We start from the raw sequence: 20,188 nt of genomic DNA, 5'->3' as shown, positions 1-20,188 counted from the left end.
TGTTTCTAATTCCTCATGCTCTGCTTTTCTTTCCTTTAGCTGACGGTCTGTCTCAGCTCCAGGCTGCCCTGTCGTCCACCCAGCAGTTCCAGCAGATGTTTGAGGAGTTGCGCTCCTGGCTTGACAAGCAGACAGATCCTAGAGAATCATCAACCGTCGCCCTGCCCTGTCAGCCGGAGGCCGTTCGCTCCCTGCTGGCAGAGACAGATGAGCTGCAGCGTGGGATTGCCAGTCAGCGAGGCTCCTACGAGCTGATCCAGGCTGAGGGAGCGTCGCTCCTCGCCACTCTACCAGCAGACGAGCGCTCAGCCCTGCAGGCCCGTCTGACCTCCTTGAGACAGGACTGGGAGGGCCTGAACCACAGGATCTCAGACAGGGAGGCAAGACTGAAAAACACTCTGAACAAAGCAGAAACTTACCAGCAGCACAAGGCTGAGCTGGTACCGTGGTTAGCAGACTGCGAAGGGAAAGAAAAAGAGCTACAACCATCACTTGACTCATCTGCCCTGGATGAAGCCTTGCAGAAAGCACGAAATCTGTCCCTGGACATCGAGAGACGACAACCTCTACTCGAAGCCTTTAATGCTGCATCTGATCAGCTGCTGGAGCAGTGCTGCATCGGGGAGGAAGAGGTATGGACTGAAATATGGAGACTGATAAATCCATTCATCTGATTGGCGATGCAAGATTAAAGTGTATGAAAAAATCTAAAGTTCAGTAAATGATAAACACACTTGTTTTTTTGTAGGTGCGTGATGAGAAGGCTCAGCTGAACCGGAGGGTAGATGGACTGGGCGAAAGCCTCCATGATCGCACCGCCCAGCTGGAGGAGCTGGCCAGCCGTCTGAAGGAGTTTGAAGAAGGTAGACAGGCAGTGGAGAGGAGACTGGAGGCTGCCAAGCACCAAATCGAAGTGCAGGAGGCTCTGGGACCTCAGGTACTGAAAAGCATTGATCATTAACCTTCACACTTACGTTATTGCCAGCAGTGACCACATCGCCTTCTTTCACATTCAGGCATGCAGTGCCAAAAGCCTGGAGAGGTTGAGAAGTCAGCAGGAGAGTCTGAGATCCTTGCAGCCTCAGGTGGTCTACCTGAGAGACCTGGCTCAGGGGCTGGTGCAGGATGCACCCCAGACACCAGGAGGCAGCACAGAGGGAACACGGAGACTCCAGGAGCAGGCCAAAGATGCAGAGAAAGAGTATGAAGGTGTTACTGACAAGGTGGGGAGCAGGGTCATTGTAATTAAAAAGGGAGGGGCTTTGTTAAAGTTTCTTTAATGTACTCGGGCATCAGATACATCTGTGTTTATCAAAAAGGGTGAACTTCCTCCTCGCTGATTACCTGTACGTGGCCTGTGATTGTCTAAAATATACTTGATGCGCATATTAAAGTGCCAAATCTGCCACCCGGGAACATGCTTTGGTAAAACAGCAGGATGTGACAAAGGGGCAGTGATGAAAGGAGCCATAAAAGTTGATGAAACCCAACCAGCAATTTTTGCAATCTGGACTGAAGACATGTTTTACCACCGGACGAACGATTTATTCCAAGGGTCATTGTGTGAGAGGGTGTCTGATCTAGTGAGTGTCAGTGAACTGAGGGAGAGCAGAACAGCTATAGCTGTCAGAGGAGTTTGGCTGTTAATGTTATAGTAGCGATGCTGTGTATGGTCGGTGTGGACATTCAGCACTTTGTCACAGTTTGAAATGTAAACCAGAGCGTTCAGAATTCAGCGCCCATAACGTTGCATCTTATTTCTGCGATCCAGCTTCCATATATTCCATTTAAGGTCACAACTACCACACGACTTCTCACTGTGTACAGTATCGAAGCCATCAGGCTACGCTGGGATCCTCTAAGATGTTTTATTTACCTTTTTTTTAAAAAAAAAAAAAAAAAAACTATCGATCTGATGACATTGCTGCCGAGGAAACAGTTCTGCGGTGCTTTGGGCAATGATGCTTCTACTGTCCCTTCCTTGCACCTACACAGACGAAATCTATTTATACTCGCTGCTGTGTTGCATCATTTTCTGGTTTGGTTACACGTTGTTCTCTAGCCTTGAGCTGTTGCTTTGGACAGAAAATATTACCACACAGGCTCCTCTCTGTCTGATTAATAGTGGTTTGAACAAGCAGCCTTTTGTTCTAAGCTGATATCATTACTGGGTCTCTATTCCTATTAAATTTCTGGTTCTTGTTGGTTGCTTTTTTTAAAAAGAAAATATTTCCAAAAAAGTAGTCACTGCACTGAAAAAGTCGTTTTACTCTTTCTGCCTTTTCATTTTTGATGTTTTCTGGTTTGACGCTTCAGAGAAAAGAGATTTCATGTCAGAGTAAAACAGTGCGTGGGGAGATGGTCTTTCAGTTGTAAGGCAGATGCTGCTGTGTTTTTAAATCTCTTTAATGTGTGTTGTTAAATTAATGCATTTTAAGGTCAAGTACAATCATAGTTAAATACTTGTTATCCTCCTCCATCAGATCGAGCACTGCTGTTCCTCCCTGGAGTCACGGCTGCAGGGCGTCGGCGAGGTCCAGGCTCACGTGCGGGACGTCTTCTCACGTCTCGCCGACCTTGATGATGAACTGGACTCCCTCAGTCCCGTCGGACGCGACGCGGACTCCTTGGCCTCTCAGGCCGACGCCCTGAAGGGCTTCCTCTCCCGTCTGGCCAACCTCAGGACTGAGCTGGAGGGCCACGCGTCAGAGTGTACCACCATGCTGCGGCGCGAAGGCTCCTCTCCCGACCTCCTCGCACTCAGGAGGGAGACGGAGGCTTTGAGCCGCCAGGCCGGCAAGGTGAGTGAAGAGGAAGCTGATGTGATGGAGGTTATCCTGACTCGGTGGCAGCTTTGGTAAATGTTAGTAACAAATCCTTGATTTGTGTTTTCTGCTCTCTAGCTGAGTGAACGCGGCCAGGCCAGGTTGGACCAAATCGAGGATGCTGCGGACCGTGTTCGTGATTTCTACAGGCTGGTGGCTGAGCTGCAAGGCCTGCTGGGAAGAGCAGAAGAGAATCTGAATGCGCAGGGCCTGGTTGGCACAGAGGTGGAGATGATTAAGCAGCAGCTGCAGGAGTTCAAGGTAGGACTCGCTGGTTATTAACGTGGATGTGTGCAGTCTGTGTGTGACTGTGAAAGCAGCGAGTTTGCAGCCACTGAATTTGTTGTCACTGAATGTTTTGAGGTTTTTCTACAAGGAATCAGATTTGCAGTAGTTTGTACCAAATCTTCTTTTTCCTTGTTACATTCAGCTCGATTGTGTGATTTCCACTTTTCGTTGTTATGACTACAGTATATGTATGATTATGATTATGAGAAGACAAGAGTTTATCATTAGCTCAGGCGGGTGTTGTGTCTGCTCGTCGACAACATGCAAGAATCTAAAATAGCTCCGGGTGAACGGGTTCGCGTTTGTGTGTCTACCTTCTCATGATGCCATTGAAATGAATTTGCACAGATACACAGCGACTCTTCAGCGTAACATCAGCTTTGATTTCGAGCTGCGTGTGTGTGAGTGAGTTATGAATAGTGACATTCAATATGTGTCTCTGAGGGGGTCTGTATCTGTGCTCTTCCTCTTGCTCATCTCTCTAGAGACCATGAGGTACATGTGTGGGGGTGAATGAGTGTGTGTGTATGGGGGACTCCTGTTGTGCATCAGGACTCGGACACGGTGATTAGCTGAGTCACATGTCTCTTTGAAACGCCTGACACGCTGCTGAATCACGCAGCTCCTGTTCTTTTAAGGATAGTTGTGGTTCTGTCAACATTTCCAGCCATTATGTGAGCGCACTTGCCCTCTCTCGAATACTTATCACGCCCCTCCCTCCTCGTGATGTTCAAGCCCCGCCCAGCTAGCGTTTTGACCTCGTTAGCCTCATCACAGTGGTGATGGAAAATGATCTAAATTTGATGCCGAGGCAAAACGAGTCTATTTTTTCCTTTTCTTGTGGTTGAGACGAGCTCGGGTTGTGTAAACACAAGAAATGGCTGTACTGTCTTTGTTTGTGCTGCTCCTTTTTACCTCAAGGATTTGAGGCGTTTGAGGACACATTTCCCAGCGTGAGTCTTCGGTGGTAGTCTGGGCTTTACATAAACTTTCTAAACCATATAAATACAGCTTGCACTACACAGAGAGTGCGGTTTTAAGCTTATAACATACAACATTAGATACTGAGAGACTGCTAGCCACCACAGGCTTCAGACTTCAATCAAACCAAGATTTGATCAAGTATTTTGAATCCTGTGTTGCAAATTTACAGTTTACGGGTTTAACAATTACTAAGAGGCTGGAGCTGAAAGATTAGAAAAGAAAAATAAAGCAAATGACGCATTTGCTGAGTAGAAATTAAACTGCCTGTAAAATTACTGGAAGGACTCCTGAAGACGTGACCTCTGTAAGAAGTTTATTTTGTCCTGTTAACAGCTCATAACCCAAAGTTTCTGGATTTACAACAACACAAACACAGCACATTCTTTTCAAGTTGCTTCACAACTTCAATCGACAGCTGACTTATTGTAGCAGAAGACTGAACTGAAGGAAAATAAATACTGGAGTAAAAGTGTGATAATTCTGAGCCAGTGGATCCAAATTTAGGATCTGACTGTTTACACGCCGCATGTTTACAGTGAGGTATTAACCTAAATAATGAAATCCTTAATACTGTACTGTAATACTGTAAGTTGTCACTAAGACGTAACTGTTTACAGCTCGTTCTGCATTTAAAGAAAAAAATCCCGCTGGGAGAAACTCCTGGCACCTCCAGTGTTCGGTTCACAGGCCTAGGCTAGTCTTTCAGTCTGACTTCTCTCGTTAACGAGTACATTTTCTTGACATGATGTAATATCCTGTCCACTTTAGACAACTATGTGAGAGCTCAGGAGTAGTATGCAACGAGTCCCACGCACAGTCAGTGCATTTTCTGCCATCTGCAGCTTGTGGCGCTCCAGGAAGGTCCTGCTTTTTCAGGATGATCGATGACTTGCGTAATATGAACGCTAATCATTTTTTTGCACACGACAAATTTTGTCTGAGTCGTCCTCGTCCCCTTGAGAGCGATGATCTCCGGTGTTGTCGAGATGCGTGGGTGGATCAAAGAAGAGTTTTTACTCATTCCATGTGACTCTTTGTTCCTGTTTCTCTTCATCCTCACTTCAACTTTTTAAACCTCTGCACCTTTCTTGTTTTCTTCCATCCTAATTTGATTATTCGGCTATATTGAAACATCTTAATTTCTGGTGCGCCTCCTTCTTGGCCTACTAACCTTTCTTTGTGTGCGTTTCTGGGTTTTTCTCTCTTCTTCCCCCTCACCGGGCTCTTAATGAGAGCGAGCCGAGGGAACGTGTAGCAGAGAACAAACAAATAGACGAGATAAAGAGCTGCTGAAAGAAGAAGGGAAGGATGAGAGGAGAGATCCAGATAAATAGGCTACACTTGAAAAACGGAGCCACATCAAAGAGTCTGAAGCTCCGTTAAATATTTTGCACTTGAATTAATCATGTTAGCGAGCAGATCTGCAGGTATACTAATGCGCCATATGACTGGGAGTAATTAGGTCAAAGCAATATTTCAGTGTTTACAAGGTTTAAAGAGGCAACTGATATTATTTTTTATCAAATAAAGCATGTTTTATATTAATAATAAGCAGCTTTTCCAGCATATTTTCATTTTGATGCAGAAAAGAAATCGCTTAATAAGATTTTAGCCCTTAAACGAGTTTACACAAGCACGCATCATACGCATGGTGACAAGAAAAAATGTTTTTTAATTAAATACAGTGAAGGTTTTATCTAATGTTCAATTTTTAGTGGATTACGCTCACACGCTATTTTTCCCTGTTTAGTAAATCTGGCCCTCGGCATCTTCCTTATAATGTCTATACAGACTTCATTGTTTTCAGATGATGAAGCAAAGCTGCAGCATCGGTCAAGCTCAATCTGCGATCAAATAAAGAAACATACATACAGCTACATAACTTGACACAAGACAATAAAATGCCCATACCGCCTTAAAAAGCCACGAGCATGGCTGTAGACCTGATAAATGATCTAAAATATAAGTCAAATATTCCATCGCGTGTCTGTATGTGTTATTTAAGAGGTAAATAGTTTGTGTTGTGTTGTTTTTCAGTGATGAAGACCTTTCCTCTATTAAAGCTGTGAACTGTGAGCCGAGGTGCAGGCAGACTGCAAAAATATCACAGGCAGAATGTATAATAGCTACTGTCTGCAGGGTATGTAGAGCATGGAGAAATGGTCTGTCACTCTATCTGGGGGCAGGGGGAGTATTTATAGGAGGGCACCGAAGAGAGGATAGCAGGGGGGGTATTGTGAAGAATCGAGAAAAAGGCAAACTATCGAGCAGGGTTACAGATACACAGGGAAAGATGAGGAATTATGTGATAGACGGTTTACGTTGCTCTGGTCTTCTGTCTGACCCCGTTTTGACTTGATTTATTGTCCTGTGTCCTCTAATAGTCTTGAGATGAGGAAATGTCTTTCGTCCACTTTCGTGAACCAGCCCTCCTGGTTTTGTTTTTTTTCCCCTCCACCTCTCTCTCTGTTTCACTCTCTCTGTAACCGATCCAGCCCGGCTCATTTCAAACCTAAACATGTCTGTCTGGCTCTAAAACAGACCGGGCCACCCCTCTCCCCTCTCTTCAGCCCCCTTCCCATCCCCCAACAGACCCCTTTTCCAATCCAGAGAGATGATGTCATGCCAATGCTTAAAAAGACCAGTGGGCTCAAGATGAGGTGTGTGTGTGTGTGTGTGGGTATGGGTGGAGGCTAGCCATGGGATGATGGGGTCATGGGAGTGGGTGGTGATGTTGTCAGATTATTGTTTAAAGTTCCCAATGGTGATCTCACAGAGACTTACTGAGTCAATGAGGGTGCGAGAGAGCAGTCGCCTTCTGCTCTTTGTCTCTTTATTAGCATTCCTGTTACACTGCGATTTATTCAAGACACTCCGAGCCTCAGAAACATCATTTTGTTCTTAGATAAACATCTAAAAGTTTGGCTGCGAGAAACTGAAAGTGAGCAGATGTCACTGACTGAAAAATGTGATGTTTAATGTAAAAGTTTTTTGGCAGGGGTTGAAAATCCAAGAAGCCGCCACCTTGATGTCACCCACGGGTTTGTGAAGCCTCATTTTGAATCTCGATTTTAACATTTGACCTTCACTGTGTTGTTATTTCAAACCAGGAAGTGCTAATGTGTGAGCTAGGTTATCAAGCTCCATCACTAGACTGTATGGGTACACATGCACATATACCTGTTAATTAGTGCTAAGTAACATCTAAATTAAATACTAGTATTTAACTATAACCAGGGCGCAAACTTCTTGAACAGACTGTTCAGTTCATTAAAACCATAAATTGGGCTGAGAGGTCGAGTTTAGTAACGGAGTTAACAGAGAAAGCAGACACGCCCCTAATGAGGAAGTCTTAATAATATTTAGGCAGGTGAGTGTTAAGAAATCCCATGCAGAGTTGTCACGATGGAAAAAAGTAGCTTTAAAGACCAAATCTTTTTTAATACATGAGACTGTGCATTTTAATACGAGTCGGCCTCAAGTGGCCACTAGAAGAACTGCAGCTTTACTACTTTGTTTTGCTCATTTTTCACACCGAAAGCTTGTTTATATCTCTCAAATCAAGAAGCCAGTAGCAGCTTTGTTCGGGTAAGCAGAGCTAAAAAGAAACATCAGTGTAATAACATACTGATGTTTACCATTTTTACTGTCTCAGTATTCTTAAAATAGCTAATCAGAACGAGACATTAGTTTTCTCATGAAACACGTTATTGGACTTTGATCTGATTATCGTGCCAGATGAAAAAAGGGAGGCTAACAAAAGTTAATGCAGTTCATTTATCAGTGGGTGCATAAATGTTTGCTCTTTGTCCAAGTCTATTCAAAAGGTTCCAGTAAATCATAAAACGTTTCAGTCTGGTCCATGTGTTCGTTCTCAAACCCTTGTTGCATTGGCACTGATTTAATAATATGCCTTTAAGAGAACATGTACGATGTAATGAGTCGGCAGCGCTGCTGGCTGCCTGGCTCTCTGTTTCCCAGCAAGAGTTTTGCCATTTATCATGTACATGTTTATACTTGGCCATCCTGTTTTCACATATGCGCTACCGTGGAATCTGTGTTTGTATTTAGGGTTGCTCTGTGGCCTGATGAGAGGTGTGTATGCACTGCGCATCAGAGGATGCTTCTAATTCCAGTCTTTTTCGGGTTGCAACCGGAATCTCAGCTGTCTGTTCACCCCACCCTCACACACAAGTACGCACACACGCACATCAGGGTGTGGCTTCAACATCTCTCTGCATGCCCCTGGCTCCCTTCGTCCCTAAGCAGCTGACATAGTCTCTGGGTGGGATGAGAAGGCGCGCACACATATTCACACTGGTGATTTAGCAGAGGGGCGTTAGGAGGCTCTAAACCCATCACTGCAGATGGACATTCCTGGGAAGGGCTGGTTAGTCTGGGTGACATCGGCATCTGTGTCTCCTTGTGTGCACACGTTTTTGTGAAAATCCCAGTTCTAAATCATGCCTGCGCACCTCCCCTGTCTTCACCCCTTCCATATCCTCCTCCCTCGCACCTTTTTCCTCCTCTCCGCTGTGTCAGCCTCCTTCGTCTCTCCTCTCCACCTCGCCATGCGCTAGTTTTCAGTCCTCCAAGAATCAGCAAGCCCGTGACTCACTGTCCTTCCCCGCACCACCTGTGTCAGCAGCTATTTAATGATGGGTGTAGAAGTCGAGCCAAACTGGGCCAGTAGCTCACTGGTCGTCATTTGGCCCGCTGTGAAGCTGGAACATGGCCTATTTTCACCTATAAGGTTATTTGCGCATTTAGTCCTTTATCCTTCGGTAAGCAGCAGTAAGGTGGATGCAGATATTGAACCTTTCAGTGCCCCAAATGCTGCGCTGTTTTCCAGTTAGCCATACATTCAAAGATAAAACTTTATGGGAAGTTTTTTTTTGACTTTCACATATTTATGATTGTGTAATTTAACCAGCTAACCATGACTCTTGAGAGAAAAGCAAAATTCTTTTGCACTACAAGAACAGTGGTAACATTACTAATACTAGGGCTGGGCTTACCGTTAGTACCGGTACCGTTAGTACCGTTAGTACCGGTATTACCGTTCACGGTAATACCGGTGTAATTTTGGGCAACGATAGGAAAATGAAATATCGCGATAGAATATGGGTAAAACGCGCATGCGCACTGCCTATGTTTACATACGCACATGGCGGCGACGCAGAATGAGAAGAGCGAAAGCGGATCGTTAAATGAAACGGATGAACCAGAATTGGTTTGTAAAAATGCTGCAACTTCAGTGGTGTGGAACTGGTTTGGCTTTCGTCCGTCAGATACACAACAAAGCACTATTTTTGGTAGAGCATGCGAGCGGGCCGTCGTTATTACCGTGTTGTTTGGAAAATACGGCACACTTAAAATCAATCCTTTGATTTTTCTGAAAATCGACAGTGCCCTTTATAATCCCGTGTGCCTTATGTATGAATTCTGGTTGTGTTTACTGACCTTGAAACGATTTTATGTACACGGCGCTCAAAAATCTGTCAAATGTTTTAGTACGACTTTGCTAAGCTACGAAGCCGCACCGCTTGATGGATTGTCGGAGCATTACAGGCAGGAGCCTGGCGGAGTGATACGTACTGCGCTTCAACATAATATTTCCATATTGTGTGTGTATAACCTCTTTTTAAGTTTTGTGGATATTCTACATGGTTATGCTGAGGATATGTCGGCCAATTTCCACTGGAAATGCCTTTTGGTTAAACTGTCAGCAAGGAATTTGCACTGTTACATTTTTATGTAACTTTAATGCACTTAAAAAAGCTGCTTGTTTAAGTGAAAATACATTGATGGGGTTTTTTGCACTAATAAAGTTGTGGAGTTGTAAAGTATTTTGTCTAGTGTCAATTATATCGTCAGTTATATTGTTATCGCAAATTTTCAAATGTATATCGTGATAAATATTTTTGGTCATATCGCCCTGCTCTAACTAATACACTCACAAATACACAGAATGTAGAGTTGTAATATAAAAACTTATTAATGTTAAAGCTAAAAAAAAACCTGAGGCATCAAAACAAGTCCTGATCAAAAGCAGGAGCAGTGAAGTCACCTTCAGTGGATTCAGTAAAAACCGTTTAGGTGATTAATTGCACTTAATCTGACAAATAGAAAACATATGATACTGAAAGAGTGAATCCAGCCGATGCTCCCAGCCTTATATTTTTGAAGCTCGGCTTGTCTAATGGAACTGAGAAGTTTGTGTGCTGTCAGAAGAGTTCAGTGTGTCAGAACCCAGTAACCCTCCCATGACTCCCCACCTAATCCAAGTCATACATCATCTGGACGGCAACTCTGTTTACTGGCTCTCTGAATTTTCCTGGACTACTTTCTGTCTCTCTGATCTCTTTCTGTCTGCATATTCGTGTCTAATGCGAGTGTGTGAGTCTGTGTGTAAGCCAGAGACAGATTCAGTGTGTGTCTGAGGTCATGACTCTTATTTTTTCTTTTTGTCCCTCTGAGAGGCCGATTGGATCAAAGTTATATAATTTATCTTATCCTTTCGGCTGGACCTTTTTATAACACGCACACATTTACACAGATGTTTCACTTCAGTATACATCTGAAAACGACTGAGAAGTGAGCGACTGTTTTGTCTATGATCAAAATATGTCTGGGATGGTGTGAGTTAACGCATATATACGTGTGTGTGTCTTGGCCTCCCTCCTCTCAGGTCTTATATTGTTTCAGCTGTTGTGAATTAGAAAGGCATGCCACGGCTCAGCCCGGTCTTCTCGCTCTCGCTTTTTTCCTCGCTCCTTCTCTCAGTTCAGAGAAATTCAACAATACTGACATAAATATTTTCACAAAACATGTCCAACAGGACCCGATAAGATGGAACTCGATATCATTCTTCTCTCTCCAAATACTGGGCATAATAAAATAAACATAATAAAACTGAATAATGCTGCAGGTCAAGCCAAGATAGACTTCCTTGACACTTGAAAATGTTTAGAAAAGAATTAGTGCAACATTTATTCTTATGACCTCTGCACCAAATATCGAGGCATTAAAGCTAACAGTGTAATATAATATTTGCTAAACTTTATAGACACGTTTCAGACCAACGTATACAGCCTTTCAAACAACTTGTCTTTTTTTTTTTTTTTACAAAAGGTCTTGCTCATACCACCAAACCATTTTCTTCATGCGTTACAGCAGCGATGCCAAAAAGTAAAAGAAACAAACTGTCGTTTTGAGTCAGATTGTGAGTTTTGATGTGAAACACAGCAGATCTGAGCAGCTTTTACTTGTTTTTCTAGGCAAACCCAGAAGTTGGTGCCATGCTGGCTTCCTAGACAAAAAGCTTTCATTTTTGTGTTATCACAGTAAATAAGATCTGTGTGTGGCGTGGAAAAAGTTATTGGTGCTTACCGGCTTTTTCCAGCAACGCGATCTTTACAAACTGATGCGGCTTTGATGATTTTTGAAGTGGAGCAAAAGCAAAACGCACAAACTCTATGGTCTCATTTAGCGACTAGTACAACAAAGACATTCTCAGGGACACAGAAAAGCTTCTAAATTCGCAAGTTAAGCATTTGCTTTCTTTGCAACCTTTCACTGTTTTATGCTGAATAAAAAGAATAAAAGCTGTATCTTTTCCGAACCTTGTGTTAACTGTACCGTATTTTCTGCACTATAAGGCGCACTTAAAATCCTTTAATTTTCTCAAAAATCTACCCTGTGTATGTATGAATTCTGATTGTGCTTACTGACCTCGAACCAATTTTATGTGGTACACGGCGTCATATCCATAGCACAACTTTGGTAAGCTATGAAGCCGCACTGCTTGATGGATTGTCGGAGCATTACGGCTACCGTACAGTGTTGCCAACTTAGCGACTTTGTCACTATATTTAGCGAGTTTTCAGACCCCCTAGCGACTTTTTTTCTAAAAAAAAAAGTCGCTAAAAATAGACGTGAAAGACATTACAAAAAACAATAATTGCTAAAAGAAATTTAATTTGTAGTTCTAAATAAATTCTAAATGCATTTAGGACGTTTTTTGCTCACTTTATGTCTCATCCACGATGTTATTTCTCTCTCCAGCAGCATAGGTTACAATTACATTAGCATGACCAATTATGCAAAATAGGTGATGACGTCATTTAGCGACTTCTAGCGACTTTTAGGACAACCAATAGCAATTTTCCTTACTGAGGAGTTGGCAACACTGCTACCGTAGTCATGAGCCTCGCGGAGTAATCTGGGTCCAAAACTCCATCTGCTTCAGGTCCCAAAGTCAAACAAACACTGGGCATGACTGAGAGTTAAAAACCGTCTAAATTCTTTCATCTTTAATTAAATCATCAGCGTTGCTGCTTTACCAGGTAACAAATAAGTTTAACATCCAGGCATCCATGAAAACAGAATTTATTAAATTCAGAGGAGTTAGAAGCTAGCAGGAAGTTAGCTCGCTAGTTTACACCTAAACATAATATAGCATGTTCTGACTGAGATTTCTGAAAAATTCAAACGTACAGCTCTGCTATCACTTCCAACATAAATGAAGACAGAAAAGTAAACAGCAGTTATGTTTGTGGGGTTACTGAAGTTGGGCTAGCTGCTATATAATGATGCGCTACATGATCGCTAGCAAAACAGCTATGTTAGCATAACATTAGCACAGTGAACCCTAGCAAGTATCAAGTATAATTCTTGCTGTTTTGTGACGTAGTCAACCGTAAAGCTTGTAATGGTGGTTGTTTATCTTGTGCTTATTGCGACTGTCATCCGCCTTATGATGGCATATAATAAACAATAAATAAATGCCGTGGCTGAGAGCAAACACACTGAATGAGAGATTTTTGGGCCTGGAGGGTGGTGTAAGATCCCAGTGAGTGCGAGTCAGGTGTGTGAACGTGGATGTGTGGGAGGAGGAAGAGGCTCAAATAAAAACAGCAGAGGAGGCATGCCAGAAAGAAAAAGGGGGATGACCTCTGGATTTGACTCCTCGGCAGGCTGCCTCACAGGTGCTGTGTGTGGGTGAGAGAGAGAAACATGAGGTCACTGAAAACGGAGGATCAGCCTATTTTTACACACTAAAACTGATCAAATGGTGTAATCCACCTCAGAGAGCTGACCTCCAAAGTGTTTATAATGTGGAAAGTCCTTCCTGCATTAATCGCACATGGACGTTAAACTCCATCTGTAACATAGACTGCTGGCTGCCAGCTGAATGAAAACACACTGCAGGGTTTGGCTGGGGAGAGTGTGAAGTTCTTGTTTTCCTAAAAGAGTGTGTGTGTGTTTGTGTTTATGCATGTGTGTGTGTTCACATGCAGGCTAATTTACCGTTAAATTGAAATGCACACAAGCAGCTGCCTACCTGCAACACACACAAAGCAAATCGGCCCCGAAAATCTGCAAAGTTTCAAACTACCATTATGACCGTCATTGGTGTATTTATGTGATTGGCAGGTGCGTTTATTGAAGATGTTGTGTGCGATGGTGGATGTGCGCGCCTCTTTTTACTCGGAGGTGTGCGTGGTGTTTTTGTATGTGGGTCCGGGTCCTCTTTGTGTCTCTCTCTCTCAGACTGTGGAAGCTTGAGAACAATAAATGCTTTCACATGCACACAGGCAGGTGAAACGCTCTGCTAGTTAATATAAAACTACCCCTGAGAGTTGGAAAAAGGGAGGGTGATGGAGATGGCAGTTACTTCTTTTTTTTTCCCCTGCTACCAGGTTACTACAGAGGGGGAGGGAGATTGAAAAGCAAGATGTTGACGAGGAAAATGACATTAAATGGCAGCGGTTTGAAGAGACGGATTATAGATTTACTTTGGCTCGTGGAGGAGGAGGGAGAGGGGGGAAAAAAGTATATTTTCCTGTCGACAGGTGTTCCCCCAAGAGCAAATAAACGACCCAGAAAAGTCAATAATACATACTTTATGCCCTCCACCTGTGTTTGTGTTAATGTCACTTAGCCACACTAAGTGGTTTCAAGCCTCTAGGTGCAGACAAAGGCAGTGTGAGCCTTTAACTCGAAAAGCAGGCCATTTAGTGCACACTGCACCTCGGTAAAGTTTGCACCACAGGATCGGCCCCGGGGAAAATTAAAACCCTAATCCTTACGCTCTTTTACTCCTCTCCGCCTCTAAACAGCCTCGCTTCTGCTCGTCCCATCAACTGTGTGACTGTTAAACTAGCTGAGACGACTGAGGAATGAGTGGAAATCATAGTAAAGCAGGGCAGCGCAAGTGGATCCGCAGAGGACTTGACTAATCAAATTTAATCTTTAACCAATCCAGGGGGGGTACGGGTGGAGGCACAGACAATGCGGCCTGTCAGTAGTCAATGAGGTAAAGAGGGGGTAGGGTTAATTTAAATGAATAAATGAAACAAGCCTAATCTACTTATCAGCCCCTCATCGTCCTTTTTGGCTCCTCCACTCTTCATTTTTTGTTTTTATGTTTCCCCTCAGTGCCTGTCCTTCCTCCTCTCCTGGTATTTGGCCCACATCTGCGAATGCTTGGCTTTAAACCTTGTTGTGGTCTGTGTAGAGGGGATTGTCAGTTAGCCGTGGGTCACGCGAGATTTTGCGAGCTCTGCATGCACGTGCGCGCGTGTGGGTGTGTGTAGCGAACTCGGCGACAAACCCCTTTTGTTTCTATAAAGACGTTTGCCTTGGACGCGGCAATGACAGCTGCAGGGCAACTGACAGAGAGGGGGTGGGTATTTGGAGGGAGGGCAGTTAAAAAGAAAGAGTGGAGTATTTAGCATATTTGACATGCAAGCCACGGGTTGATCTGTGCAACAGTTGAGAATGAGGGAGCTGTGAGGCGTTGCAAGGCAGTGGAGTAAGCTAGAGAGAAAGAAAGTAGGCTTTCCTCGATTCAGATCAGCTGCCAGGCTGCTTTAAACAAACAGTTGTGTTGAAAAAGGAGGACGAACCAGAGAATGAGGAGGAGGAGGACGAGAACCACCGCAACTGGCACTGAGCAGCCTGTAACTTTGGATGAGGAGAAGAAAAACAAAGTGGCTTAAAGTTCACTACCTTTGGCATGTTGCCATGTTAGCTGGTATCCCCCTTCTGACTGAGTGGGTTGCAGCTCGGTGGCCACCTGAAGAAGCTCCCTCCTCCTCCTCTCCTGTTTTTTTTTTTTTTTTGTGCACAGCCCCTTTTCCTCTTGGCCCCTTGGTGTCTCCCTCTGACACACACACACACACACACACACACACACACACACACACACACACACACACACTCCTCTGCCGTGTTGGGTTTCAGTGAAGGCGCAGACGGGGAATGCACAAGTGGAGCCTGTGAATATCACAGACTTTTGTGTGTCTGTGTCTTCTCCATATTTATTTTTTACACAAGCAGCTCTTTTCCCTCTTTTTTTTTTCTTGCTACCATCACTTGGACTGGACACCAAGAGAACTTGTGACTCAACTGAAACGTGGGAAAACTCTTTGACAACAGGGGCAGTAATGGAGTGAATAAAAACAGGCTGGACTTCCTCGTCTGGACTATTGCTTTAGAGAAAAAAGAGAGCGACGGCTCATTGCTGATAAGCCTCATTCTCTGCCGTCGGCTAACAGTCCCACCCCCTCCTCTCCCTACCTCCATTCCTCCCTCCTCTCTTTCTTTTTCTTTGACTCTGTATCATTTCCCTCTGTGTGGACAGTGTTTTTGTCCTCATAAGAGGAGGGAGGCGGTTTACCCTTCGGAGAATTAAGAGTGGATTACAAAGCTGTGATGAATGCAGCCGTCAATGTAGCCTGCTCACATCGCTAGCCCCCTTCTCTCTCTTTTTTTCTCGCTCCCACAGTACCAAATCTGGCTACAGTGGCAGCCAGACAGTGTTAGTGAGATACTGTATTATAGTGCCTGCGTGAAGCAAACTCTCAGCTGGGTTATCATATAGTTGTTTTTTTTAATTCATACATTTTCCCCCCTTTATTTATTTTAAAACGGTTTTAATAGCATCCCTTTATCTAATCTGCTAATTTTATTTGGTAATGTGCAAAATCCTCTTCTGCAGCCCTCTCTGGCTCCACGCTCCCTCTTAGCACACTGCCTCCTTTTCTCTTGCTACTTAACTCCCTAACACCTCTCTCTCTCTCTCTTTCTCTCCCTCTCTCTCTGCCTCTGTCGCATGTGTGTGTTTTTTTTTTTTCTTTGAGGGAGAGGAAACCAGCATGATTGGAGCACTTCCTGTGTTTTAAAACCAGTGCAGGAAACAGAACAAACGGAGCTGAATTCAAACACAAACAGCGAGAGTAGAGAGGGAGGCAGCCAGCGAGAGAGAGAGCGAGGGTGAGGTGAGGCGGGGGAGCAGCAAGAGAGCGAGAGTGAGAGGAAAAGAGGGAGATTTTTTTAGCAGCTGCAAACCATTTCAGCTGTGTAGTGGCCTGAGAACAGAGGCTGTGAGAGAAAGGGAAGGGAGAGGAAAGCTTGTGGAGCCCACACGTTTCAAAGGCAGAGAGGAGGAACTGCGTGGCACTTTGTTTCATTCTCACCACGGAGTCGAGACGGGAGAAAGAAGGCTGCGGAGAGAGAGCGAAAGGGAAGGGAGCGTATCCTGGGATTGTCTGCTGGTAGAGAGGGGGAGACCCTGCCTGCAAAGCAGAGCTCGGACTGGAGCTGGGAGGGCTGTCTGGGACTTTGCCCTCTGGATACAGTCCCACGACTCACCGCTCTGCCCTTCTCGCCTGCCTTCCTGCTTGCCTGGCTGGTCCAGGATCCAACCCCCAGCCCCCCTCCTTTCTCCTCTCTACCCCCAGATGCCCTCTTTCACTCCAGCCTCACCCCTCCAGGAGCATGCCTGCTTTCGATCCACTGTACCAGCTCTCCCCTGGAGCTGCAGATGATCCGAGGATAAGAGAGAAAGACAGCAGGATAAAAGAAAGGAGTTGAAGCATGGATGAGGATTTCTTCTGATTTCTCTTTGTTCGGGATACATTTTCATTAAATACGGGATAGTTGTGTGGATTACAGAGTGGATTTTCTTCACTAAAGACTGAATGACTGATAATCATACTGATGAGACGTTTTGGAAAAAATTCAGGGTTTTTCCTGCAGGCATAAACACTGACTCTTTGTGATGAAAGTGGAGGACAGAAAAAGACTGCCTGAACAGTGACTGGACCACAAAGTGGCTTTGACTTGGTAAAGGAATTTCTATTTTCATGCATTTTCTTCTGCACCATTTTTTTTGCCTTAAAAATCCTTTAAAAGATACAAACTTTTTCTCTTCTTTCCTGGATTTTATCTGTATTTTCCCTGCAAGAAATATTTTTGAAAATAAGATAATAGTGAAACGTGTTCTTGGAGTTGGTACTTTGCTGTTCCTTGCACCCCACGCAGCCTTTCTTTTATATAACTGAGAGTGGGTTTTCTCACCTTAAAAGGAGACTTTTACACTTCCATGCCTGCCTCTCAGAGGCTGCTGAAGTTGTCCAAGCTCTCAGCCTTTTCCTGTTGTGCCACAGAGAAAAGAGGAGGCCAGAAAGGAAGGAAGGAGGCTAGAAGCTTGCAGGGGAGTCGAACCGGAGTCGAGGAATGAGTTGTTGTGCCTACACTTGAATATGAAGGAGAGGGGATTGCTTTGCCTTTCAGACAGCAAAACAAAGGGATGTTATCTGCATGGTGCTTGCCTCACCTTGGACTACTCAGAGGGGGAAATGACGACCGTTTCTTTCCCTTCCTCCCCGTGCTCATCCCTCTACCGTTTTTTCATTCCTAACAGTCTTTGAAATAAACAGAGCTGGTGATTAATATGGTGCCGAGGGGGCGGGCTGTCTCTCTCACTCCCCCGCTGATGCCACACAGCATCTCAGAAAGACACAGGAAGTGCTCAGCTGTTGAAGTGACATAGAAAGAACATAAGACTGCACAGTCGACATGACGCTGTGGATGGAAAATTTAATTTTCTTTTTGTTTTTCCAAATGTGAAACGTGAAGGATTGCAGCCACATGGACTGTCTATTTCTGTGGATAATTACACCAGGGACAATTAAAGGAACAGGACATCTTTTCCCACAAAGATTCCTTTTTAATTTACCTTTTTTCTCAGTTAATTTCTTTAAGTGTTGTGCCATACCTGCATCTTAACTCTCAGCACAATGGGGAAGCCCCTGAGCCGTCCAGACTGTCTGAGGCAGAACCCTCGCTGCCTTGGAAAAGGTGATGAGGACGAGGCGTACATAGAGGACTGTTACGTCCCCCAGCGATCAATTTATGATACCATGCGCATCAATGAGCAGATTGACCAAGGGACCAAACTGTGTCAACCTTCCAGGAGTACGTTGGGTTCAGGCGGGGAGGTGAGAGGAGAGGGAAGCACGCTATCCAGCAATGGCACTATTGCAGCTGATTTAGGTAGTGTTTTCGTCTCCAGGAGTGCAGACAATGCCGGAGGTGTGAGGAAACTGGATGAGAGGGTGATCTTTGATGCCTTAAAGCTAACCGGTGATGCTCAGATTATGTCACCTCCTGTTAGTATCGTAGGTTCAGGCTTGCCTATTGCTCCATCCTCATCAGCAGTTGGTGGGGTGGCTGCAGTGGCTAAGAGACGTCATCAGGGAAGCGATAAGAAAGACAATCCAAACCGGCGATCTTGGAAAGCCTTTATGCCCCCGAGTTATCCTGAGTTTGCAGAAAGACTTGAGATGTCATCTGCTGAGGGGGCAGAGAAACGTTTGTCTGGGGCAGGGATTCCCATCTCTCCTCTACAACCTGTTCCTTCTCACCTCCCTCCATCTACCCCTACGTCCTCCATGCCTTCCTTGCCACCTTACACACCCTCTCCATTATCGTCTGCACCCCACACTCCTCCTGTCCCCACCTCACCCTTGCTGACACCCACACTCAGCCCTTTGCCTCCTCTTCAACATCCTCTCAGCAGGCAAAAGCAGGTTCATCCTGCTTTTCAGAAGCAACAGAGGGAGGCCCACGCAATGCCATCTCCTTCAAAAGAACAGCTACCTGCTCTCAGTCAGACTCAAGCACTGCAGGTTTCTGGAAATACACCACAGCACAGCCCCAGTGTGTCTCGACAGGTAGACCGAAAACGAGAGGAGCACAGACGGACTGCTAGCTCTTCTAAAGCTGGAGTTAGACAGATCCCAGAGGAGCATTTTGAGTTGGTCAAGACTTCAGATTCAGAGAGGGATTCTCCTCTTTTGGACCAGGACCAGGGAGACAATGCCCCTCTCATCCCACCAAAACCAGTCTTCTGCCCCCCTACCAAGGCCCGCACCTGGCCCCGCAGCATAACAACAGGGAAAAGGACTCAAGTTGGCCTGAGACACAACTTCCCTGTACTCCCTCCTTTACCCCCCTTGCTTGGGGAGGATAATAACACGGATGAAGAGTCACTTTATCTTCTAGACCCCCCATCTCCCTTCCTGAAGGAAGAAGAGGGGCTAATATATGGAGGTCTGCCTCTCTCTCCCTGTATCAGTCAGGAGGGATGTGATGAGGGGCTGCTTGGATGGGGTACTCAGGGAGGCGATCTCAGAGAACGCACAGCATCTGAACTCAAATTTGAGGAGGATGAGCACAGGATTCTTCAGGAGCTCGAAGAAGAGGAGCGGAGAAATGTTAGAAGAATACTTGAGGAGGAGGAGGAGGCCTGGAAAATAGAAAGGGATAAAGCAGAGGAGGAGAGAGCTGAGCGAGAGGAAAGGGAGTGGGAGGCAGTTCTTAAATTAGAGAATAGGGAGATCATTGAACAGGCATGGCACAGGGAAACACTGGAATCAGAGGGATGGGATTTAACGGGCTCTTCTGGACATTGGCCTGTGCTGACTCCCCCTACTGGATTTGGGGGTCCTGGGGTCCCCAGTGCTTCACCTTGTCCCAGCTCGGGAGCAGAGTCAGATGACCTCTTTTTAGAGCTGGAGAGGCAATGTGAAGAGGATGAAGGAGAGGAGGGAGTGGAGATGAGTGTGGACCCTGAGCCTCTCGACCCATACACGCTTCCTTATTCGGAGGAAGAGGATAGAGAGGTGGAAGCAAAGACTGGCTGTGTAGATTTTGAAGGAACTCTTCCTATAGATGCATTTAATTTTACAGAGCCTGATGGTCTTGATCCTGGTTTAGATAAAACCACACGAGACTCG

At 45.0% G+C, this 20,188-nt stretch overlaps 1 protein-coding gene across 4 annotated transcripts in view; it reads left to right on the top strand.

Moving 5' to 3' along the window:
- macf1a (microtubule actin crosslinking factor 1a) overlaps positions 1 to 20,188 on the top strand; it is a 118,918-nt gene that overhangs the window by 53,799 nt on the left and 44,931 nt on the right. For all 4 annotated transcript variants that reach the window (XM_085148439.1, XM_085148438.1, XM_085148436.1 and 1 more), the window contains 5 exons: positions 40 to 632; positions 749 to 937; positions 1,017 to 1,223; positions 2,484 to 2,801; positions 2,904 to 3,086. In XM_085148439.1, the coding sequence (XP_085004565.1) occupies positions 40 to 632; positions 749 to 937; positions 1,017 to 1,223; positions 2,484 to 2,801; positions 2,904 to 3,086 (1,490 nt within the window). The remainder of the gene's footprint in view (positions 1 to 39; positions 633 to 748; positions 938 to 1,016; positions 1,224 to 2,483; positions 2,802 to 2,903; positions 3,087 to 20,188) is intronic.

This window comes from Neolamprologus multifasciatus, chromosome 22 (genome assembly GCF_963576455.1).
Source record: "Neolamprologus multifasciatus chromosome 22, fNeoMul1.2, whole genome shotgun sequence".
Classification (NCBI taxonomy): Eukaryota; Metazoa; Chordata; class Actinopteri; order Cichliformes; family Cichlidae; genus Neolamprologus; species Neolamprologus multifasciatus.
Note: the sequence above shows the minus strand (reverse complement) of the source record. Positions and strands in the feature narration are given on the sequence as shown.